The sequence below is a fragment of the Panthera tigris genome, chromosome A1 (genome assembly GCF_018350195.1).
Source record: "Panthera tigris isolate Pti1 chromosome A1, P.tigris_Pti1_mat1.1, whole genome shotgun sequence".
In the NCBI taxonomy this organism is placed as follows: domain Eukaryota; kingdom Metazoa; phylum Chordata; class Mammalia; order Carnivora; family Felidae; genus Panthera; species Panthera tigris.
This window is the reverse complement of record NC_056660.1, coordinates 94,225,109-94,251,211: the sequence shown is the minus strand read 5'-3', so window position 1 is coordinate 94,251,211 and position 26,103 is coordinate 94,225,109. Positions and strand designations below refer to the sequence as shown.

Below are 26,103 nucleotides of genomic sequence, written 5' to 3'. Positions count from 1 at the left end.
CTTGGTTATTTGTTGAACAATTCACTAGCTGGACAACATAGAAGATTCCTTTTCAAATTTAAAACCATATGATTCTAAAATCAATAATAAAATAATCCATTTGGTCAGCCATTTGCAAAACAATATTCTCAAAACAAAACAAAATATAAACAGACAAAACAGCTCCCCCCACTCCTTTGACTGGCAGGTGGCTGGTGAGCATTTCAAAGGATCAGACCTGGGTCACTGGGTTTCACGCCTTCTTCACAGGATGGTGACGGTTCAAGGTGATGAAGTGGATGCACTTAGCATCACGTGTGGCTCACAAATGTTAAGTAGAGGCTCAGTAAAAGGGAGTTGAATCTGGAAAACCCAGGAAATTATGTGGAAAACAGAGTAAGTTCTCAGGCCACGTACACAGGAATACCATAGTCATAGCATAACTTTTAGGATTTTTGTTAATTTAGTCCCAAAACATACTGTCAAGTAACAAGTCGAGAATCATTCGGAACCTTCCCTGGCACATGTGCTTGGGACACTGATAAAGAAGGAAAAATAAACCCTGAAAACTCTTGTTTATAACATTTCAAGTTTATTCTAAAATCAAATACTAATTTTTTTTTACATTTATTTATTTTTGAGAGATAGAGACAGAGTGTGAGTGGGAGAGGGGCAGAGAGAGAGGGAGACACAGAATCTGAAGCAGGCTCCAGGCTCCGAGCTGTCAGCACAGAGCCCGATGCGGGGCTCAAACTCACAGACCGCGAGATCATGACCTGAGCTGAAGTTGGACACAACCGACTGAGCCACCCAGGCGCCCCGATACTAAATCTTTTTTTAAAAAATTATACATTACTCTATTTAAAGGCTTCCATATATTATATTGTTCATATAACTTGAATTAATGGTTCTACAGGTGAAATGCACACACTAGCAGCATCACCTTGGAAATGCGAATTCTTGAGCCCTGCCCCAGACCTAAGGCATCCAAAACTCTTGGTGGGGGACAGCAAAATCAATGATGTAAATGTCTTCCAAGTGGTTCTGTTGCACTCTGAAGTATGAGACCCCTGACTTAGGGTAAACAGGATTCTGTTACAAAAGCAGAGGATTCTGTTACAAAAGCAGACCCAGGGGCGCCTGGGTGGCTCAGTCAGTTAAGCATCTGACTCTTGATTTCAGTTCAGGTCATGATCTCATGGTTCACGGGATGGAGCCCCGCCTTGGGCTCCATGCTGAGCTTGGAACCTGCTTGAGATTCTCTCTCTTCCTCTTTTTCTCTTTTTCCCTCTGCCCCTCCCCCACCCATGCTCTTTCTCCCAAATAAAAAGGAATTAATTAAAAAAATAAAAGCAAATCCAAAGAAGGCTCAGCTCAAAGGTCTGTATAACCTTCTACAATGTATCAGAATTGAAAAAAATCACGTCTACTTAGTCAACTAACCTACAACAACACACTTTTACATAACTTGTTTCCTCCTTTTGAAAAGAATCTTGAAATACTGATCCTGAATTGCAAAGAAAAAGTCAACCACTGGCGTGTAGGATACCGTCATCCCAATTTCTCAAGTTTGCAAATAAAATACAAATTTTTCATAAAAATACTGCCAGGTATTACCAAATTTAATTTTAATGTTATCAACATATAAAAAACAAGACAATACAGTGCAAAGTCACAGAGTGTGGGGGTGTATTTTTAATTCAAGAAGTGAGTCGGACTTGGAACTTGTGGTGTGTAAGGTTGCAAGGGTAGCTAGCTCTTACAAACTTATGATTGTATGTTCTCTGTAAGGAGAGCTCTCAGCTACAGAGTTCTGAACATCTTAAAACTACATCTTCTCAGGTACCAGTAAAGACGAAAGACATTTTTGACTTGAGGGCAGAGACGGAGGTGTTCGGGGGAGGCGATGCTGAGACCATGCACTGTCACCCTTTGGTCACGAGTGAAGGCATTGGAGCGACTGCCCATTCTACATTGTTCTACAGTTTCAGAGAACATGAACCTTCAGCATCTTCTCTCAGCATTTCCCCCAAGCCCTAAAATCCACCCATGAGAAAGAGGTTGGCTTCACTGTCAAGAAGAAACAGAAAGAAGAAACAAAGCTGTTCCCAGGGAACAGCTCCTAGTCAGGAACGGGGTATGGCAGTGTGCTGACCACCTCCCCAGATTCGGTGACAATGGCATCATAGACCCACCGACGGTTGCACCGGCACTCGGGCCCACACTTGTTGGAGTTGCACTTGGGACAAGGGTAGAAGCAGCCCAGACAATTCTTCTCCAGGCAATCACACAGATCGGCGTCGTTACAGATCAGCCGGCCACTTTTGTCGTACTTCTTCCTGACCCTGCCGAGAAAGCAGACGACAGTCCCGGTTTCCTCAGCACGGAGAATGAAGGACTATGCAGCTCACTTCATAAATACAGCCCGTCTATTCTGAGCAAATGTCATCCTCAAGATTACCCAGCCACGCTCCAGAATGTGATATGGCAGTGGTGTTTGGGGAAATTCAGCCAACATGCCACGGATTCCCAACACGGCCAGGCTAGTCACTTTGTTTTCCCAGCATGCCGGGGAACAGAATATTCCACCGAAGCAAATGAGAAAGAACAGCTGAATAAAAGCTTCTTCCTATGAATGCCCCCAATTTTTCTTCAAAACTGTAATCATCCTTGATGAAGTTTTCCCTGAAAAATTGCACTCTTTTTTTCTTTCTATAAAAAAAAAAAAACAAAAACACTAGAGGGAGGGGCACCTGGGTGGCTCAGTCGGTTGAGCATCTGACTCTTGGTTTCTGCTCAGGCCATGATCTCACAGTTGGTGAGTTCGAGCCCCGCGTCGGGCTCTGGGTTGACAGCGTAGAGCCTGCGTGGGATTCTCTCTCTGTCTCCCCCTCTCTCTGCCTGCCCCTCTCCCACTTGTGCATGCACATGCACTCTCTGTCAAAATATATAAACTTTTTTTTAAAGCACTACAGTGAATACAGTTATATTTTTAATAACTCGAGATAAATATTAGAACTGTGCATTACTACGCCATCATCATTAAGAAGAAAGACACACACACGCACTAACAGTCCTTTGCTACCTAACAGTCTCCAGGTACCCTTGCTTCCCTTCCTTTCTGATTTTGTTTCTTACCCAGTGGAAGGAGAGAGAGCAGGTGATCAAGGTGGTAGGATCCATCATGAGCTAAGTGAAGGCAATTAGTTCTGTACCCGAGGCAAGCAGCGGAGCCCACACCCTGCTCTAAGTGCCCACACTTTCTCTGTCAGCCCCTGCAACACGTCCAGGAGGCAAAAGCTTCCACAAGAATTCTGCCACCCTCTCCAAACAGAGCCCTTCTGAAATAAACCCTTCAAAAGTGAGCCGCGTGAAAGCCTCAGTGTGACAAAAGTGCCTCTATATAGCTTGTATCCCTTATTAACAATTGGAAGTAAAAAATTAACAAGGGCTGGCCCTAAGCTGGTGTGGTGAGACTGTCCACTTTTCTGCTCCCTTTATCCTGAAACAGGCACAGAATCTCCTCTCTTCCGGTTCAGCTGAGTAACGCTGTTTCTTCTTCCTCCCTCTCCTAACAAAGCAGGGGAGGCTGGGGATCACTATGGAAACTTGCTGCCCGGTTTTCTCACTTTATCGGGAATACCTTCCAAAGAGGATTTACATCTGGAGTGCTTTGTCTGTGGGATGCACAGACCACCCCCTCCCATGTCCACCAGGAAATTCAGGTGCCAGCAGACCAGGAGATTTAAAATCTAATATGGGGGCGCCTGGGTGGCTCAGTCAGTTAAGAGTCTGACTTTGGCTCAGGTCATGATCTCACGGTCCGTGGGTTCAAGTCCCATATTGAGCTCTGTGCTAATAGCTCAGAGCCTGGAGCCTGCTTCAGATTCTGTGTCTCCCTTCTCTCTTTGCCCCTCCCCTACTCATGCTCTCTCTCTCTCTCTCTCTCTCTCTTTCAAAACTAAACATTAAAAAATAAATTAATAAAAAAAAATCCAATATGGAAACCGTGGTCATGAAGCCACCAGAGAGCACATACCAGATCTTGTCCTTGTCACCTTGCCTTAACCCAAAAATATTCCTTTGCCTTAACTCTGATACCAACACACAGATTTTATAGTTTCCTGTTCATCTGATGCTTTCTTTTATAAAACTCTCAAATATCAGACATACAAAAGTGTGCAAAACAGGGGTGCCAGGCTGGCTCAGTTAGAAGAGCTCTTGATCTTGGGGTCATGAGTTTGAGCACCATGTTGGGTGGCAAAGATTATTTTAAATGTTTATATATTTATTTTTTGAGAGCACGCAAGCACATGCGCGAGCCAGGGCAGGACAGAGAGAGACAGGGAGAAAGAGAATCTCAAGAAGGCTCCACACTCAGCACAGAGTCTGACGTGGGGCTTGATTGCACGAACCGTGAGATCATGACCTGAGCTAAAATCAAAACTCGGATGCTTAACTGACTGAGCCACCCAGGCGCCCAATGGGATTACTTTTAAATAAATAAATGAACTTAAAAAATAAAGTGTGCAAAACATAAATGCACAGGTAAAGAAGAAGAATAAACCAAATCTCCACTTGCCCACTGCCCAGCTTGATAAAAGAGTATTATGGCACTGAGGTCTTCTCCATGGCCCGCCCACAGCATCCCTCAACCCGGCCCTCCAAGAGGAACCACAGCTTTAAGTAATAACAATCCCTTGGGGTCTTGAGTTGGCTCAGTCGGTACAGTATGCAATTCTTGATCTTGGGGTCGTGACTTCAAGCCCCACATTGGGCATCTGGGGCGCCTGGGTGGCTCAGTCGCTTTGGTGTCCGACTTCGGCTCTGGTCCTGATCTCGTGGCTCGTGAGTTTGACCCCCATGTTGGGCTCCGTGCTGACAGCTCAGAGTCTGGAACCTGCTTCAGATTCCCTCTCTCTCTCTCTCTCTCTCTCTCTGCCCCTTCCCCGATCACTCTCTGTCTCTCTCTCTCAAAAATAAATAAACATTAAAAAAAATTAAGGGGCCCTGGGTGGCTCAGTTGGTTAAGCGTCCGACTTCAGCTCAGGTCATGATTTCACGGTTTGTGGGTTCGAGCCCAGCACTCAGAGCCTAGAGCCTCCTTAGGATTCCGTGTTTCCTTCTCTCTCTGCCCCTCCCGCACTCGTGCTCTATCTCTCAAACATAAATAAATGTTAAAAAAGATTTAACATAAAAAAACAAAATTCATCAACATTGGTATTGTCAGACTAAATGCTGCCTCTCTCTGGAACCTCTCTGCTATACTGATGAGGTTCTGTATCCTGAATGTTCATTAGCCTTTTCTTCATTGTTTGGTTCATTTCTCTCTTTAGATGTTTATCTTTTTCTTATTGACTTATATAAACTCTGGATACTGACCTTCCAAAGTATAAATAACTTCTCCTATCCTGTGGTTTGTCTTTCACTATTTTTAAGGCGTATTTTAATGGGCATAAATTTTTAAGTTTTCAAAAAATTTTTAATGTTTATTTTTGAGAGAGAGGGAGAGGGAGACACAGAATCCGAAGCAGGCTCCAGGCTCCGATCCGTCAGCACAAGGCCTGACACGGGGCTTGAACCCCCCAACCGTGAGACCATGACCTGAGCCAAAGCTGGACCCTACATCTTTCTTACTTTTAATCATCTTTCTTACTAAAGCTATTACTCTAATCCAAGGGTTTCTGGTACCTTTAAAAAACTGATTACTAGTCTGGGATTATTGTCTATTTCTTGAAGTTGCTAACTTCCAAATACGTGGGGCAATACTGCACTTGAGAAAAGATATTTTTTTTAATTTTTTTTAATGTTTATTTATTTTTGAGACAGAGAGAGAGACAGAGCATGAATGGGGGAGGGGCAGAGAGAGAGGGAGACACAGAATCAGAAGCAGGCTCCAGGCTCTGAGCCATCAGCCCAGAGCCTGACGCGGGGCTCGAACTCACGGACCGTGAGATCGTGACCTGAGCTGAAGTCGGATGCTCAACCGACTGAGCCACCCAGGCGCCCCAAGAAAAGATATTTTTAAAACATAAAGAAGAGGCAATCTTTGCTTTGTCCGGGAGAATTCAGGCATGTTACAATCCTGCAAATCAAATACAATAAATCATGATCTTACTTGTATTTTACAGAAAAATACTCATTCATCTTTGACATCCGAGCTTTCTTTTTCTGCTGCCTTGTTTCAGGATTAAAGTCCGCTACCTGTGGTCCAGGGTTTTGAAATGCCAAGCATTTTAACTGCCGCTCTATCTGTTGCTACGAAACAAATAAAATGTATTAGTAGTAAGAATTTGAGAGTTGTTTTATGTTGTATCAAAATAAACTTCCGCCATAATATCATGAAAGCACAGATGTTTTACCTAGAGAAAGAAACAGTTTTATTTGATTCAGTCTCTAAAGATGATATAAATGTCCTCACGTGTAAATTTCCTCACGTTAGGTCATTCTTTCTGAATGAAGAAATCCACAGTAAAAAACTCATATAATTAAAAAAGGAAAACCATAGAAAACAACCCAGCAGGAACAGAATTCCTTTTACACCTGGAAAATACCAGTTGGCTTCTCAAATCTGATGGGGATGAAAGTCAGAATTAGCATTTTATGGAGGGAGAGAAAAAGGGAAGAGAGCCCTTCTGCAACTCTTGGCTGCAGAAACTCAAGGTGAAGGGTCTCAAACCACAATGGGACCCCAAAGTGCACACAGCCCCATCCTCCCCTCCCCCCACCCCGTGTTCTGGAATATGTTTCACAACAATCATGTTGTTGGATCACTTCAAGGCAGTGTGCACCCACCTGAAGGATCCACTCTCAGTAAGAGCCAGATTTAAGGAAGAAAATCTTCCTCGCATGGCTTTCTAGAGTGTTAGTGGAGATTTTCAAAAGACTCCATCTGGGGACATTTACAGATGGAAAAGAAATGGAGCCCAATTGAGAAAGACAAGGAACAAAGATGCTTCTTCAATAAATCCTGACACCTTATTTCAAAAATGTGGCACATAGGTCACTAGGGAAGGGAATGCTATTCTGAAGGATTTCAGAAGAATATAATCTCATTGGCCCCAAAACACACAGGCTGTCATACAGAGATGAAATACCACACCTGGAAACAAAAGGGAAACTTTCAAAGTGTGGATTTCAACGTAACAAGTCAGTAACAACTTCAGCCTTGTCTGCAGTTGATTTAGCTTATAATAATAGTCCAGTTTGTCTAAAATAATATAAATATGTTCCTTTAAATTTTCTGGGTTATTTTTTAAGTTTATTTATTTACTACTTTGAGAGAAAGGAGAGAGCACAAGCAGGGGAAGAGCAGAGAAAGAGGGAGAGGGAGAGGGAGAGGGAAAGGGAGAGGTAGAGAGAGAGAGAGAGAGAGAGAGAGAGAGAGAGAGAATCCCAAGCAGACACAACACGGTCAGTGCACAGCCTGCCATAGGGCTTGAATACACAAACCACGAGATCATGACCTGAGCCAAAGTTGGATGCTTAACCCACTGAGCCACCCAGGTGCCCCATGTTTCTTTAAATTTTCATTTTGGTGTGTGTGTATGGGTTTGTTTTACAAACTAGACTGTATGAAACAATTCTGTATTTAGGTATGGCTGTGAAATAAAGACAACTTCATATCGTTTACTGTCATTGTCAGTTCCATGACAAAAGTGTAAGAACACAGACACGAGACGCAAGTTCAAACCTTGGCCACTTGTCAGGGGTGTGCACTGAACAAGCTCCCACTTCTCTAAGCCTCACTGATTCCCTTTGCAAAACGGGGTCACGATAGTACCCTGTGATACAAGTTTGATGAATTAATATGTACCAAGTTTTAGAATCATGACCAGCAGGTAATAGGGGGCAAAAAAAAAACCTTAGGGCTTGTTAAATAAAAACACTGGACTATAGTCTCTGCAAATATTTTTCTCCAAGGGGCAGGATTTTATTGCACAGAACATTGGGTTGTAAATCAAGGGAGGTGAGTGGCAGAGAGGAGGTACGTGAAGTGAGACCAGCCCCTCAGAGAGCAGAAAGAAATGGGGGAAAAGCCCCACCCATATGGAGGAGCAGAGAACCTTCCTGTGAAATCCTGATGGGACCCACCTTCCACCCAAGACCAGGCTCACCTCCGAGATCCCCGAGCTGAGACCTCTCCAAATACCATGAAACCCTAATATCCACTTGCCATACCAGCTGCTTTTGTCCGATCTGACAGTCTTTCTCAGGAGAGCTTTGACCTGTGTGTCCCTCTTGCATGACACTCTTCTCTGATTGTTCATTCATTTCCAATCACTAAACGAAGGAACTGGGACTGAAAGAGAACACATTAGTATGATATATCTCCGGTAACCTAATCCTGGGACTTTCTGGCTCTCTCACTACATCCTTCTTTCTTTCAAAGCCAGGTTTCCTGCAAAAGCCATCTACTCTCCTGGCTTCTTTTTTTACCCCTCACTCCAAAATCCCATATCTGCCTCCCCCCAGACCACCTGACCAATGCTTTTATCTGCCGGGAGTTCCATGAACAAATCACACCTAACTTCTAACCATTCTTAGCATCACAGACTTTGCTGGAGCAGACCACCCTGGGACCATCCACTTCTCTCTCTCTCACTCTCTTTTTAAATGTTTATTTTATTTTTGAGAGTGAGCAAGAGAGCGTGAGCAGAGGAGGGGCAGAGAGAGAGAAGGAGAGAGGGAGAGAGAATCTTAAGCAGGCTCCTTGCTGTCAGCACAGAGCCTGATGTGGGGCTCGAACTCAGGAACCGTGAGATCATGACCTGAGCCAAAACCAAGAGTCGGACGCTAAACCCAGTGAGCCACCTAGGCACCCCACTTCTCTTTAAGAGTCTGCATTCTTAGACCCCCATTGTTCCCCCATTACACATAATCCCTTGACAAAAAGTAAGACACGTGAATGTCATATGTCCTCAGTAACATTGTGAAAATCCCATCCGCTCTTGTGGGTTCAGTGTCACCTCTTTGTGCAGATAGTTCCTCAGGGTGCTCTAAAAGCCCTGGCTTCCTCACTCAAGTTTTCTGACACATTTCTAGTACAACATGGGCAAAAGGGAAGGCATCCGGTGTCCATAAAACCCAGCTGCTAACATGCCTGCAATTTGCTCTGAAATACTTGGTTGTATACACAGGGTGCCGTTTATGGATGCGTGACTCAGGTGAGGTCAACACGGGATGCTAATCGCAAATTGCATATCCCAGGCTGCTCTGCAGTGTTCTCTCTCAGAAAGGACCAAGCTCCAGAGGCGACTCCCACAGCCCTGCGGGTTGTCTTACCTCTCATCCACTGCTGGGACTGTCTACAAGGGTGCTGTTTCTACCGAAGAAGCCTGACTTATGCTTTACCAAGGTCCCTGGGGCGTTTGGCACCACAGGCTTGCTGCTTGCCAGCTGGATCTATCCGCGTATTTGCATTCTCCCAGGTCTAAGTCATAGACCGTCCACTCTTCTGTATCCCGCACTCTCCAGTTCCCCATAGTAGGTCAGGAAGTTGAGTTTTCTTTCCCTAACAATTGATTTTCCTTTTCATTCTCTATCAGGTGGAATCCACCCTACAGATAGCGGCCTTAGTATTAATGGTACTTACCTTTGATCAGGACAGCTTTAACGTTTGCGTCAGCTTGACGAAACCCCAGCCCAGGCTTCTTCCTGACTCTTGAAACTGACCTCCTTTTTCCCAGAGTTTTTACTTCAGAAAACTCATCGTTATAAATTCTTTCTCTGTCCCATTGACATGTAAATCTTCTCGGAGCCTCCAGCCAGTTTTACAACCCAGGAATGTCTTGCTCAAAGATTAGGAGGCATCCCTTTGAAATGTAATCAGCCAGGAAGATGGCACCTGTGTTTGCGTTTGCCAGTCTCTGTGGGAAGGTAGAGCCTAACTTGCTAATTGGTGGGTGCCAATTAGCAAACACAGGTGGCTTAATCACGGAGAAAACCATTTGCAAACTCAACATGCTCGACACATCTCCTGGATCAGCCTCTGTCAAGCCCTCCAGTTGTTTCCTTCTGCCTTTTGGGTCACGCTGAGTTCACACTGAGTTCTGGCTTCTCTCCCCTGTCATCACGGTCTTGAACCAAGTCTTGCCTGTTTACCTGTGTCCCGTGCAATTTTTCCTTTGACAGTCTCACATGCAGTGTCACTTGTGATCAGCCAAACACTCGCAGAGTATTTTCCAATTCATCTGAAGATAAAATCACACGGAGCTATTTTAAAAATTGTAAATTTCCTGAAGAAGGAGGACTTAGAACTACTTCCATTCTGACCTCCATCTCTACTTCCTAATTAAGATCTTTCCAGCTTATCTTTTTTCGCAAAGTTTTGTTTATTTAAAAAAATTGTTTTAATGTGTATTTATTTTTGAGAGAGAGAGAGAGAGAGAGTGCACAAACAAGGGAGAGACAGAGGAGACAGGGAGTCACAGCATCTGAAGCAGGCTCCAGGCTCCGAGCTGTTGGCACAGAGCCCGACACCAGGCTTAAACTCACAAACTGTGAGATCATGACCTGAGCCGAAGTTGGACCCTTAGCCAACGAAGCCACCAGGCACCTCTGAAATTTTTGTTTAAACTCCAGTTCGTTAGCATATGGTGTAGTATTGGTTTCAGGAGTAGAATTTAGTGATTCATCACTTACATATAACACCCAGTGCTCATCCCAACAAGTATTGTCCTTAGTGGCCGTCACCCATTTAGCCCATCCCCCCCCCTCCCCCCCCCCGTTCCTCCATCAACCCTCAGTTTGTTCTGTATAGTTAAGACTCTCTTACGGTTTGCTTCTCTCTCTCTCTCTCTCTCTCTCTCTCTCTCTTCTTTTTTCCCTCCCTTATGTTCATCTGTTTTATTTCTTAAATTCCACATGTGAGTGAAATCTCCAGCTTACCTCTTAACTCTGGCAAAAGACCCTGAGAGCAAAGCAGACCCTACGGGAACCCAACTACCGGCTCAAGCAATTAGGACTGGCCTGAGCCAGCAAGACCCCAAGTGACTGATCCCAAGACAAAGATACACCTGACCTGCACTGCCCACCTGTGGAGACCCACCCACCTCTGTCCCACATTTCCCTTATATAAACCTACAAGTATTTCTAGCATTTTGGAGACAATCTTTGAGATCTTTCTGGTGTTGGCCTTGCTGAAATAAATTCCTTTCCTGTTTCACCATCCCTCCTCTCTCTGCCATTGGATTTTGTGAACTGTGAGCAGCAGAACCTCATCTGTTTGGCTCTTGCACCCCTGGCCCCCAGTTACACTTTCAAATTCCAGACCTACTGGGCTTGCAATTTGCAAAGCAGAATCCTGGTAATCTGTATCATTAATGAGCCCTGCAGGTGAATCTTCCCCTTAAACTCCCCTTAAACAACAACAAGTAGGTGTTAGTTTTCTCCAACCAGTCTTGCCATCTGATCCTAAAACTACTGTCTGTATTTTCTTCCCACCCTCAATTCATCCAAACCATTGTGGTTGTGATAATATTTTCCTAAATCTGATATTTCTTTATCTCATTCCTATTATAAGACTTTGATGAGTTCCCACAATAACACCCCACAAGCCCACCATAGCAGAGAAGGTCGGTCCCAACTACCCCCAACTCACCCATGTCTACACTCGACTCCCCGCACACCCCCATTCAGGGCTGAGCCTGCCTGATCTCACCATTCCCAGTAACAAACACACCTCTCACCTCCCACCTAACTCGGCACTTGACCTTTGAACTCTGGTCTCTGCTCCAAGAAGGCTCCAGAAACCTCCCCTGATCTCTCTAGTCCCTGCAGGCTTGGGATCTCTTTGGTGCTTCCTGAAGAAAATCTCTCCTCCCCAAACCCCCCACCCCCCACCAAGGGACCCTAAACCCTCTACCCTCTTCATGTAACAAGTTTTCCTCCTCATGGGAATAAATACGAGCTCATGATTATCCTTGCAAGCTAGAATTTTTCCTGAAAAGGCATCCGTGTAACCGCAATGAGAGAAATGAGTATCTTATGTAAATCCTCTGCCTGAGAGCCTTTTATTTAAGTGCTTTGTGAAATACACTTTTCCACAAATAGATTGGGGGTGGGGGTAGGGGGACTTGCTTCTTCATATTACAAATAAAGCAAAAGGAAATTATGATACAATATCCCTGGGGACTGAAGTTTAATTGGATTCTATTATAAGCCCAAAATATCTGTCCCAGGAAAAGTAATAAAAGTGTTCAGAATTCCCCCTTTTTTTCCCCCCTGCTTGGTTTTCCCAGGGCAGGGGCTCTTGACCTTGCATGAGTAAAGAATACAGTACATATTTATTCCCACTAACCTCTAACTGAAATTCTGGCATTTCCTTCTATTACAAGGCAACCAACAAATAATAATAGTGTTAGCAGTACTTGTGACTTTCTTGCCACTGAAAACACAGATGTTTTCATCACCCGTTAAAATTGCTGTCGACCCGTCCAAATGTTATTTACACTTACCCCTTCTTTAAAATGATGGTAGTTCTTGGCCCACTGCTAGAATGTATTTGATAGGTGAATAATGAAACACATATACTGCTATCACAAATTGTTTTTAACATTTGGATAAGTGTCTTTCAGTGTAATTGCTTTCCTTTGTAACCTCACAGATCTTATTTCATATGATTAAAAACATCATTCTAGGGGCACCTGGCTGGCTCAGAGGAACATGGTACTCTTGATCTTGGGGTTGTGAGTTCGAGCACCACGCTGGATGTTGAGATTATGTAAATAACAACAACAACAAAATTTTTAAATATAATTTAAAAAAAACATAAAAATTCATCCTAAACAAACGAACATTCTGGGAAATTGTCCATAGATCTAACCCTGTTGGCCGAAAGGGGTCTAGGACACAAAAGTCAGATTTAAAACCCTTGCACAGAGGCAGGAAGACCCACTGCCACCACCTCTGCTGATCCTGGAGTTGAAAAACAACAGCTCCAGGCTGTAGAAGAGTCTGGGATGGAAGCAATGTGGTATGTCCTAGGCTATCACACTTAATGGAACGCAAAGAGAACATCGATTTAACAAACTCTGTGTTCAGTCCTCACATTACATCAGCTTGCATATGAAAGACCCAAAATATGATCTAGCCCAAAAAGAAGAGGCTCCCAAGGGAGCAGAGACTCCCAGAGCAGGGGTCCTCCAGGTGTGGCCGAGGATGGGGCTTTGAGCCCGAATGGAAATCAACTGACTCAATTTATTTTTAATTTTTAAATGAGAGAGAGAGGGAGACAGAAAATCCCAAGCAGGCTCTGCACAGTCCACGAGTGCAGAGTCCGATGCAAGGTTCGAACTCACGAACTGTGAGATCATGACCCAAGCTAAAATCAAGAGTTGGATGCTGAACCGACCGAGCCACCCAGGTGCGCCCCCAGAACACTGGGTAGTTTAGCGGACATTTTTCTTCATAGCAAGACGGTCTTCCTGGAGAAGGCAGTTCACTGATAGACATGCTGGCATAAGCTCTAATTCACTGTGATTGAGGACCTGGAGAAAACTGGAGTTCTACTGGGTCTTCAGCTCTGGAAGTGGTCTTACACCTTTCTTTACCTAGTGCCTACTGCTCGATACGTACCCCCTGAATATTAGGCTAGTGGATGCCAATTATTAGAGACCTACTAAGCGCCAGGCACTTAGACTACTTCATTCAATTCCACGACTGTGAACTAGATGTTATGTCTATCTTTCAGATGACCAAACTGAGGCCCAGAAAGATCCTTTTGGCCCCACAGGTACAAGTAGGCTACATGAGTCTGAAACCCAGATCTCTTTGGCCCCCAAAACTAAGCTTTTCTCAGGATGTTACACAGCTTTAAGATTTGTTTTATGGGCACCTGGGTGGCTCGGTTGGTCAAGCCTCTGACTCTTGATTTTGGCTCGGGGCATGATCTCGAGAACCTCAAGATCAAGCCTCTTGTTGGGTTCCATGCTGACAGCGTGGAACCTGCTTGGGATGCTCTTTCTCTGCCCCTCCTCTACTCACGCACACTTTCTCTCTCTCTCTCTCAAAATAAATAAATAAACTTAAAAATATGTATTTGTTTTAATGATGACCACCATTTCTACACAGGACATTGCAGAGGGAGGGGATATTGTTGTCCTTTTCAAAAGAAGGTATGGAGAAGGACTGAGGGAGGATGCACTTTAGATAACCTCAAGTTTGCCCTCACATCTCAAAGGGTGTGCTGGGAAAAGACTTCCACCTGAGGCACATGAGCCACATCTGATTTCAGGATGGGATTCAGAAGTCAGCATAAAAGAAGAAAGCCAGTGGGGTGCCAGGCTGGCTTAGATAGTAGAGCCTATAACTCTTGGTCTCAGGGTCGTGGGTTCAAGCCCCATGTTGGGGGCACAGATTACTTAGAAAAAAGAAGAAAGTCATGTGTAGGCAAAGTTACCTTGAAAACGCCTTCAGAAAATGCTACATAGAGAATAGCTTTATACAGCCAGACATTTCACCAGCATCAGGATAAATCATTGTTTCTTCTATTGAACATCAAATGAAGTAGTTGGCTTAGGATAGGAGCCACCATGGATAAATTGTTTACCTTGAAACCTCAGAATCATATCACCTGGCAAGTTGCTGGCTCTATGGAGGCCTTGGGAACTATGTCACCCTAGAAGCAGCCCAGGTCCAGATCATCTTCCTGGTCACTCTGGGGCACTGGTCATAGAGGGGAATGCAGGAAAATGGCTCACACTTGAATCATTCACACTTATTTTTAGGATGCCCCCAGCACCATAGAGTTGAATTTTTGAGGGCTTATTATATCCTTTTGTGTTTTGTTTTTTAAATAGGCTTCATGCCTAGCGAGGAGGCTAACACAGGGCTTGAACTCACGACCCTAAGATCAAGACCTGAGCTGAGATCAAGAGTCAGGTGGTTACTGACTGAGCCACTCAGGTGCCCCAAGGGCTAATTATATCTTGCATAAGGTGGAAGAAGTACATTTTTTTCTTTTTTTCTTTCAATGTTTATTTATTTTTGAGTGTGGGGGAAGGGGCAGAAAGAGGGGAACAGAGGATCTGAAACACACTCTACGCTGACCGCAGAGAATCCCATGTGGGGCTCGAACTCACAAACTGCGACATCATGACCTGAGCTAAAGTCAGATGCTCAACCAACGGAGCCACTCAGGTGCCCCTATTTTTCCTACTTTTCATCCCGAATGACACTAGCAAATTAGCAAAGCAAGAAAAATGTTCAGTTTATACTCTAGCCCAAAAGTTGACCTCTGCTTTTATTCAGGAGCTGATAAAGCTGTGTAATCTGAGAACTATCTGGAAGACACTCCTCAGAAAATATTTAGAAAAGACACACACATAGACATCCATAGAGAACATTCAAATGCATAGTGTGGTAGTGAATGGATCGAAAGGTTTTCATTAAAAGCTGCGACTCACAGTAGAGATTCGAGCTATTTTGATCTCATTCTGTCTCCAGCCTTAGTTTCCCATACCTGCTAAAATGATAAGTCACTGAGGTAATTGACAGGTGACGCAGATCCCACCAGGGACACCCTGGTAAAGAGAAACACTGTGCTGGTGATCAATTAAGCCATTCCCCTGCTGCTCCCTCCCAGCTGAGTCAGCTGGTTTCAAAGCCACAAAACTGCACAATAACCTCTAACAAAACCTCGACTGCCATTTGTCCAAAAGTATTCATAGTAACTTGGATCCAAGCCTTTGGGGGTGTTTTTTAGATAAACAATGTGGACACTTTAGAAACAACTTTATTTACAAAATATAAGTATGTATCCTAGTTATATATATCTTATATATATATTGCTGTAAATATATATATTTTTATAAATATATAGTATATAACTATATATATACTATAATATATATATTTTATAAAGATATATAAATAATATAAAATATACATCACACACACATACACACACCCTTCTGTGGCTCAATATAAAATAATGTGAAAACAAACATCATGCTTTTAAAGTAATTTGAAGGGACGGTCACCAGAAATTGACAATGTGACCACAGGGGTGTTAATGCCATTGCCAGAATGTGGTAACCGGGCATCACTCTGTAACTAAACCTCCTGAAAAGCATATCTGGGTCACTTAAAGATCCGCAGCCACAAGGGCCTCTCCAGTCACACCTTAGTTATAACCTGGATCTCCTGAATTACACATTTTCATTCTTCCTTGCAATTTCAAAGACTACAAAAAACAGAAAGCTGTGTGTTTAGCCTGCCCCATCAATGGAAAGGAAAGAAGGAAGACAACTCTTTAATGATGCCAGAAGATTAGGCCATTTTCCGCTGTAGGGGGACCTTTGGCATGAACATTATTGCAAGTGAAACGCAATCAAAACCCAGCAGACTCAGGAAAAGCTCTTTACACACACTCCCCCCTCAACTGCCTGCTTGCACCAGGATGAGAGCCAATAACAGAGACTCCCCTTTACCTAAGAAATGTATCTACATAAGAGGGCACCTCTGTTTTTCAAACATCCCCTTTCACCTTCCTGCTGAGTTTTCCTCCTGTTCCTATCTTCAGACCCCTAGCCCCTTCTTAGTTCGCGTAAGTGTCCTGTTGCCTTACTGTCTTTGAAATGTCCATGTCCATGTAGATTCCCCGTATGTACACTATTCAATCTGATTTTCTCCTGTTAATCTGTCTCCTGTCAATTTGATTCTAAGTCCAGTGAGAAAAATCTTGAAGGGCAGAGGAAATTCTTCCTCCCTACCACAGCATTGTCCTGACAGATATACTTCCAACTACTCATCCCACCTTTTAGGGATGGAGGTTCTTCACTCCAGACCCCCGTAAGTTTCTTTTCTATGCATTTCTTTGCTGCCGTTTTTATTTCAGTCCACACTGTAACAACAGGACCCCAATTTTCTTCCACTCTTAACGACAACACATTAGTATCGCAATATTTATTCAGAGTCAATATCTGGTGGCCTGCTTTAGCCTTGTCTCTCTCTACCAGCCTCAGAGGGAATCAAGTTTATGTGCATCCTCAGAAAAGGAGCATCCTTGAAATGACTGACCTCCCACTCTCCCTCGCTCTCTCCTTCCTAAGGAGAGTCGACGCATCAAGCCCAGCGATGGGGGGTAAAGAGAAAGAGCACATACCTTTCAGTTGGATGAAAAAGAAGGAAGGAATAGTGGAAACAAGAGAAAATGTTCTTCCTTGTTTCCTTTGTTTTGCTGAGAAACCGTAGAGCCCTCCAGGGAAAAAGACACAAGGCCTCTAAGGTCCTCCTACAGTTGAACGCTTTTTTAATAATGGTGGAGAGGAGCAGAGGTGGCAAATGGGAAGGGGGGTGGGTGTCAGGGGTGGAGAGTGATCCTTGACTTTCTCTTCCACCGAGACCCTGTTCTAAAATCATACGACATCAGGGAATGAAGGCAAATCTGCTCACCATCTCCCATCGCCCCGAAGCAGTGAGTCTCAAGCTTAAGTTTTGACTTTACTATTGAGTCTCCTATGTTGACTGCAAATGTTCAACAAATGTTAACCCCAGTTGCTCCCAGGCTGTATTTATATTTCAGTGTAAACAGCATACACACCCCCACATAGTATCTCTAAAGTAGAGATACTTTATATACACACACACACACATATATAGTATCTATAAAGTATAGTTTATATTGTATTATTATGTAATTTATAACTATATTATTATATAATTTAATTATTTTATCATACAATTTATAATTATATTATGTAATGTATAACTACATTAATATTATAGTATTATATTACCACTGTAAAATTATATATTATTTATATATTCTTATTTTTATTATTTGCATTATTTACATTATGTGATATATTATGATTCATATATTCATGTATTATAATATCTTATAATATGATAATCATATTTTATATATTATTCATATTATGTATAATTTGTATATATTATATATTATCTATACATTGTTATTTATATAGTATATATTACAGTATACATAGTACAGTATATATATATATATATATATATATATATATATATAAAGTATATATATAGTGTTCTTAAGAAGAACAGGAGAGGAAACAAAATCTTCACTTAGAAAAGGTTATAACCCATCTGGCAATGCTACAAAACCTTAAGGTTGTGCCAGGATTAAGTACATTTGATTTAAACTTTACATCCTTTAAGCAAACTGCTGTATCTTTCAGATTACACAGTAAACCTTGCATATCAAAATTTAAACATATATACATTTAAGCTAAAAACCATTTAGGGAAAAAATTGTGTGGTCCCAAGAGAAAGCCAGGTCATGTTTACAAGTCGTGCCTAAGGTATATATTAATCTCTAAATTACAGCCCTCTAACGATTGTCCTCTGCCACCAGGACTCTGATATTGTGCTGTGAGTCATTAAAACCGCTTCACTGGCAGGTTCATACCCACCCCGTTCATTTGTGAATTAGAGGGTAAAAAACCACCATTTTATTCCTAATTACTTTTGCTACAAAGAACAAGGGAAAAGAAACAAAATCTTCAGTTATAAGAGCTTGCAATCCATCTGGCAATGATACAATACTTTACGGTGGTGCCAGAATTAAGTATATTTGATCTAAACTTTATATCCGCTAAGCAACTGCTATATTTTTGAGATCACACAGGAAATTTTGCATATAAAAATGTTGCCATCTTGCCATTTAAGGATTGCCAATCCCATCTCGCTGATGAAAGATCCAAAAACCTCAAAGCAGCTAAAAATCCCACCAGGCTTTCCCACAATCACATCTTACAAATATACATTCTTTGGCCAGCATTTGGCTCTGTTCTTACACATTCCACAGGAAAAGGTACTCGTCCCTGATTTTACCACACAAGATGAACACAGAAGGTATGATCACATCAAGGGCCAAACGCAAGGACAGGAATCCTCTTAAAACCAGATGGAGGAAAGCCGTCTAAAGAATGAGGATTTTCACCAACCAAAAGTTCCAACTGAAAACTTAAAAAAAAAAAAAAAAAAATTAAAGTGCTAAGAAAGAACAGTGTGCCAGGGGATTGAAGATTATTACTTCCTCTTATTGCTTCAATTGAAAAAAGAAAATAAATCATACAAAATAATTATCCTGTACTATTTCCAATTTTCTCAAGCAAAATCTATTAGCTGTTCAAACTCATGGTTTAACTGGCAAATCTTCAGAAGAGTTTTACATCATGTTTTCACAAAGATTAAAATATAATCTTAAAAGATGGAATAAAAATTAATAATACCTCACTAAATTTGCTATTCCATTTTTTGGAATGGAATATTTGGAATGGAATGGAAAATGCAAATGTATTGCATTTTCTACATAGCTTTTGCTAAGAAACTATGATTTCTTTCATCTTCAGATGTCTTCAGGTTTTCTGGACAATATTTAAAATTGGTTGCTTTTTCAAATGAAGGATTCACGTACTAAAACACTCTTCGGTTCACTTACTAATTCCTGGAGAGTAAAAATCTTTGTGTTGGAGAGCTGTATTAACTTATTTTATCAGTTTGTAGCTAGTTGAATATTAATGTGTAATATACACTGGACGATACAGGGAACATGGCTCTATAAGCTTATTTATCGTGATAACACTTATTATTGCAAAATATTGGAATGCCCATATATGGGCAAGTGGTTGAATAAAGTATGGTATATCCATGTGTACCATAAACATGAGAAGAGAGTAGGAAAGATCCCTATGATGCGATACAGAGTGATCTATAGACTGTATTATTTAATGAAAATAACAGAGTGTGATAGAATATCTACTCTCCGGGTAAGGAAGTATTACTACCCTTCATGTAGGAAAGAAAGGGATCTGTGGGGTGCCTAGGTGACTGGCTCTTGATTTCAGCTCAGGTCATGATCTCACGGTTTCATGAGTTCAAGCCCTGTGTTGGGTTCTGTGCTGACAGCACTGTACCTGCTTGGGATTCTCTCTTCCTTTTTCTCTCTGCCCCCCCCCCCGCCCCCCCCCCACTCTCTTTCTCTCTCTCAAAATAAATAAATAAACAATAAAAAAAAAAAGGAAGAAAGAGATCTGAGACAATCTGTTACTTGTAGTCAAACAATTTCAATAAATTCAGTATGGTGTAAGGTGTTGCTTATGAAATAATCAAAAAGTCACTGGCTCCGAGAGCGGTAAGCATCTAGGGAGGAAATCTGTGGTAGGTAAGTTTCTAGTTTTATCTTCCTAAATGTGTTAGCGTCCTCGTCAGCTACTGGACAAGCTCGCGCTGGGCTTATTAACAGTCTAATGAAAGAATCCAACTGAGAATAATCTTCATTGTCTGGGCACTATTGCTGTGGGTTCACTGTGGCTAGTGTTTGATTAAGGTGCTTTTACACTATGAAACTGTAATGAGTTGTACTTTTGAAAAGGCAGGCTTCCTAGCGGGGAATCTCCATGGAAGTCCGATGGTGCATGGAGCTGATAACCCGAGCCAGGAGCCGTGGCTCCAGCTCCAGAGGCGTCCAGGGGCATCTGCTTTTCCAACCATTCACTCAGCAGGCATTGATTACATACCTGTTACCTTCCAGGAACTGTGTGAAAGATAACAAGACAAGTAACACATGGTTCTCTCTCTAAAGAGCTCCTAAGTCTAGAAGGCGATATGTAAATCAAACAGATACAACATATGCATCATAATTGCTCAGGACACTGCCAGGGCCAGGGGATGGGGTAGAGAGACTAGTGGCTTTCCCTGGAAAGGGATATCAAGGAGGGCTCCCGAGAAGAGGTGCCAGTTGAGTTCATTTTGAAAAAAGAACGGAGAAACTAGGTAGAGAGACAGTGGGAAGGGCATTCCAGGTGGATGGAGCTGCTCTAAGCAAGAGCTATAGGTAGGGGAAGTCTACATCTTTCAGAAGGGTCTGCTGGCAGGTGGAGGCGTGGTCCAGGCTACGGTAAGGCTGAGCCACAAGTGCATGGAGATAGCATCTGTGTATTTATAGACTCTACTAAATGCCTTTCCCAGACAACAATAGAGTGGCTGCTGGCAGATGACATGAATGAGGCAAGGGAGAAGAGCGTCAGCAGAGGTATGTAGTTTTGAGAGCTCCAGCATCTCTGTTCTGGAAAACTAGTCAAACTGATTTCACACAATTTGTAACCTGAACAAAGATCAGTAAAAGTTTCTATGGTGTGCAGGCAAACTGCTTTCTTTTGAAAAAGACTGAATTGTTTGGGGCGCCTGGGTGGCTTAGTTCAGCATCTGACTTCTACTCAGCCCACGATCTCCTGGTTTGTGGGTTCGAGCCCCGCGTCGAGCTCTGTGCTGACAGCTCAGAGCCTGCAGCCTGCTTCGGATTCTGTGTGTGCGTGTCTCTCTCTCTCTGCCCCTCCCCCACTCGTGCTCTGTTGCTGTCTCTCAAAAATTAATAAACGTTAAAAATTTTTTTAAAAAAGATTGAATTGTTTTACTATTATTACTATGACACTGATTATTATTACTGTATATTTACTATTGCTATTAGCATAACTATTAAGTAAATATTGCTGTGCTATTTTCAGTTACTAATGTCATAGTAACATTTGTTTCTTCATGAACTACTTCCCAATCTCAGGACACGTTTTGTATTTGCTGTACCTCAATTTGTTTCTGTTGTTCTGTCTTCTAGAAGTGACTTCCCATCATGCCTTAAAAAAACTATAGACAGGTGGTGTGTAAAAAATCTTTAAAGAGGCATCTTTGACCCAGCAATTAACTCTGAGGGACTTCTTCTAAGGAAAGATAAAGCCCTTTGCAAAAATTTAGCATCTTGTTTTAATTGCTAGATTATAGAGTTGCTAAGTTGGGAGAGCAAAAATTTAACGACTTCTTTATTAAACAAAATTATGTAATACAATGTAGCCCTTAAAATGATGCTGTGGAAATGTATTTGTTAACAGGAAGAAATATATACATACTTGAATGTTAAGAAAGCACATTCCAGGGGCGCCTGGGTGACTCAGGGGGTTAGCGGCTGACTCTTGATTTCGGATCAGTTCACGATCTCACATAATCTGACAGTCATGGGATGGAGCCCCGCGTCCGGCTCCACACTGCACATGAAGCCTGCTTAAGATTCTATTTCTCTTCCTCTGCCCTTCCCCACTCCTGTGCACACACACAGTCTCTCTCTCTCTCTCTCTCTCTTTCTAAATAAATAAATAAACATTAAAAAGAAAGACAGAAAGACAGAAAGAGAAAGAAAGAAAGAAAGAAAGAAAGAAAGAAAGAAAGAAAGAAAGAAAAGAAAGAAAGAACATTTCAGATGAGAATCTACAGGGTGTATTTTTTTCCCCTAGAGGTATTTTGGTAAATCACATTTTTCTAGGAGCTTAACCATTTTTTCCAAGTTTTCAATGTTATTGACATAAATTTGTTCAAAACATCATTATGTTTTCTGTCAGAAGTATCTGTAGTTATGTTTCCCTTTTTATTCCTAATGCTATCTGTGCCTTCTCTCTTAGACATTTCTCATCCTATCAAAAAAAGCTCTTTTTCTTTCTTTCTTTCTTTCTTTCTTTCTTTCTTTCTTCCATTCCCTCTTTCTTTCTTTCTTTTTCTTTCTTTCTTTCTCTTCCTTCCATTCATTCATTCATTCTTATCTATATATATATTTTTTTTTTTCCATTTCATATATTTGGGTCTCTTTTCGTGTTATTTTTCTTTTGTCTTAAGATGAATGCTCAGCTCATTAGTTTTTATTCCTTTTTTTTTCTTTTAAAAAACATTTTTTAATGTTTATTTATTTTTGAGGGGGTGGGCAGAGAGAAAGAAAGACACAAAATCTGAAACAGGCTCAAAGCTCTGACCCGTCAGCACAGAGCCCAATGCGGGGCTTGAACCCGTGAACTGTGGGATCATGACCTGAGCTGAAGTTGGACACTTAAATGACTAAGCCACCAGACACCCCTATTCCTTTTTTTCTTCTAATATGAGCATTTGTGGATATAAATCTCATTAGGTCTGCTTCTGTCTGCTCGATTTACTTGTCTCCTTTTACCATATTTGAGTCCTATCTACAATTTGAACTCTTGTTTCAAAGAAGAAATATTTTCCTAATATTTTATTCCATGGAGAAGTTTCTTGGTATTTTCTTCTGCTTTCTGGTATATTTGTTTTCTTATGCATTCTTTATCAGTTATTTGTGATGTTTACCCCAGTGCCTTTGGAAAGGTTCCAGGCTGATTTTCTCTGATTGTCTGGAGACCATGCATGGAGGCCAGGCTTTCTGGGACAGCTATTTGATGACAGATAATGGGAAAAGGGACTGGGGAGGTGAACCGGGGAGAGCAGAGATATGTTGACTTGGAAAGTTTCCCACCAACCCCCTGCTCTGGGTGTAAGCCTCCACATGTGCTCTTGGCTTACAATCAAGCCTGGAAGGCCCTCTGGTCCTTTCACTGATGGAGGCCAGGACGTGCAGGGCTGGCTGCCCCACCCCCACCCCCTACCACTCCAGTAGCAAGGTGGCTTGTCTGTGCATGTCCCCATTCTGTTCCATTTTCTGTCTTTCCAGGATGTCTCTCAGGCCCCAGGGTTGCTCTGGAAGCCTGAGGCTTGCAGTTTCAAGGATTTCCGGTTTCCGTCAGCGTGCATGATGTAAATTGGAAGGCTGCATATCGTTAAAGATCCACAGGGCCAAGTTTGCTGTCCGATTTCTTTCACAACTGGGTCCAAATTTTGCTTTATTTAGCAGTCATTATTCGTGGACTGTGGTTTTCTGACCGCGCTCTGTTCCTAGGTCCGCCGAATAGTGATTTTTCATGTCTGTTTAATACCTCCCATACCTACAAAGCCATCTTCTGACTCGAACCTGGTGTCTCTGCCTTCAGTCCTTCACGTCCTCACACATCACGACCACAGTGACATTCTCCTAAAATGGATTCCATTGTGTCGTTTTCCCCTTCCAACACCTTAGTGATGCTGTGTGATCCTTGGCCCGTATTTCAGGCCATCCGTGACATGACCTACATCTACTTTCCCAGCTCACTGTCACCGCAGCCTTCCCTCAAACCTGACTTCCATTAGCCATTCCTAAATGCAAGGAACGTTCCCACCTTCAGGACCCACTTATGTGTTCCACACAGTCCCTTTGCCCAATTAGGATAAGCTCCCTGCTTCCGTGTTTCCAAGTCTGTATTTATAGTTGCTTCTGTACACACTTACGTCCCCTCCTGGCCTTCTCTCACTTCAAAGCAGCATCTATAAGGCCTCCTGGTTCTAGAACACGTGTCTCAGTGACTAGCACATTGGGGCTCACGACATATCCACTAAGAGAAAAGCGGGATGCCACATTTACCACTGGAAATAGTAACTTGGGGATCTGTTTCCTGTGATTCTGAGCACTGTAGGGCACTCTTCTAGGATCTCACCCAGTCCCCTAACCCTACCTCTATCCTGCCTGCCTGTTAAATTGGAACATAAGATTCCTGCCTTGCGTAGCAAAAGTAAATTACACAACCGTCCCTCCCCATGAATCTTAGATCTGCAATGTGTCTTCTCCTTTTACTACTGACACAACCTAAACTAATGCAGTGTTGATCTCAAATTTGTGTTTAAAAAAAACCACAAGGGGCGCCTGGGTGGCTCAGTCAGTTGAGGGTCCCACTCTCGATTTCGACTCAGGTCACGATCCCAGGGCTGGGGATTCCTCCTTAGGATTCTCTCACTCTCCTCCTCTGCCCCTTTACCCTGGTCTCTCTCTCTCTTTCTTTCTCTCTCCCTCTCTAAATTAAAATTAAAATTAAAAAAACACAAGCCAAAACCAAAAGACAACATATTCCTGTGTGCATGTACAAGGAACTGTCATTAAGAATAGTAGGTATCTTTGTATTTTTGTTTTACCCTTCATTATCCCCTACACTTACATGTTTCCTAGACTAACCATCTATTTTACAGTTTTTAAAATTAGTAATAAATATTTTGAAACCTAGGTCTGAGAATAAACGCAATTTCTCAGAGTATGTGCAAAATAAATATGCCCAGCAGATGGCGCAAAACCTCAATCCAGAGAGAAAATCTTCAGGAACGCCATGTGGAGGGCACGTTTCTTACCGGCCAAGCATCAGTAAATGGACTGCTGCTCCAGAATTTTCATGCCCACCAAATATCATTTGTTTGACCTCTTCTACAGCCATAGGTGAGTTATGTCAGAGGTAAGCGACGGGCGTCTGAGCAGGGCATGTGTGGGACCTACAGAGGCTGCAGAACAACATGATTTGTCTAGAAGTTTCTTGAGGAGCAAACAAGCTAGATGTCTATGTGATGTCGCACCTGGAAAGGGCTTTGGAGATCACGGAGTCCATCAGTTTTCAAACGTCATTTTTTAGATTTTCCTCTAAATCAACCCCAACGCGTGAAACCCACAAAACCAGAGGTATCTCAAGTGAAATGGAGTTTGGGAACAAGAATCCTTTTGGGCTTCCCTTTGCCTGAGTCCTCCCCTGCCCCCCATTGGTGGCCGACATAATCAAGGAATTGGAGGTGCTTAATCAACATCTATAGAATCCATAGCATACTTCCAAGAAATGCTAGAGAAAATCAATAATGCACTTTGCATTACTTTCAAGTTACCAAGGAAAAGGATTGCTCAGAGGAAGAGAGTTTCCAATTTCAAATGGAAAAAAATACATAAAAAGATGAAAATCATTAATTGCTTTCAAAGGAAAAAATCACTAAGGACAGTCAAAATGCACCAATAAATTCAGCACTTTTTCACAAATTTGACATCTGCATTTGGAATTCATATTAAATTAAATTTCTGGGATTTTTAACTTTGAAGTCACTTAAAGCCTTTAAAAAAATTTTTTTAACATTTATGTATTTTTGAGAGAGAGAGTGCAAGCAGGGGAGAGGCAGACACAGAATCTGAAGCAGGCTCCAGGCTCCGAGCTGTCAGCACAGAGCCCGACGCGGGTCAAACCCACGAGCCATGAGATCATGACCTGAGCATCATGACCTGAGCCGAAGTCGGACGCTTAACCGACTGAGCCACCCAGGCGTCCCTCACTTAAATCCTTTTTATGGCCATATGTGGTTTATGAAACCAGTAGGAATGGAGTGTTACCACTAAAGCTAGCTTTCAGGAGTAGCATAAGCATATCTGTGAGTCACATTTACATGAATAAAGTTTATTTCTATCAATAAAGTATCCTT

The 26,103-nt window shown here is 42.3% G+C and overlaps 1 protein-coding gene across 1 annotated transcript; it reads right to left on the bottom strand.

Annotated features, from left to right (window-relative positions):
* Window positions 1–1,964: 1,964 nt before the first annotated feature.
* Window positions 1,965–8,253, bottom strand: ARL14EPL (ADP ribosylation factor like GTPase 14 effector protein like). The gene is made up of 3 exons (XM_007086831.3): window positions 8,161–8,253; window positions 6,098–6,237; window positions 1,965–2,324 (listed from the first exon to the last, which is right to left on the bottom strand). Exons 1-3 carry the CDS (start codon window positions 8,251–8,253, stop codon window positions 2,102–2,104), a joined length of 456 nt encoding a protein of 151 aa, XP_007086893.1. The 3' UTR covers window positions 1,965–2,101.
* Between the last annotated feature and the right edge of the window lie 17,850 nt (window positions 8,254–26,103).

Coding starts and splice junctions, on each gene's coding strand:
- ARL14EPL (XM_007086831.3), bottom strand. CDS start 8,253: ATGAATGAACAATCAGAGAAGAGTGTCATGCAAGAGGGACACACAGGT. Junction 6,238..8,160: donor AGATCGGACAAAAGCAGCTG/GTATGGCAAGTG, acceptor TTTGTTTCGTAG/CAACAGATAGAGCGGCAGTT. Junction 2,325..6,097: donor TATTTTTCTGTAAAATACAA/GTAAGATCATGA, acceptor CTTTCTCGGCAG/GGTCAGGAAGAAGTACGACA.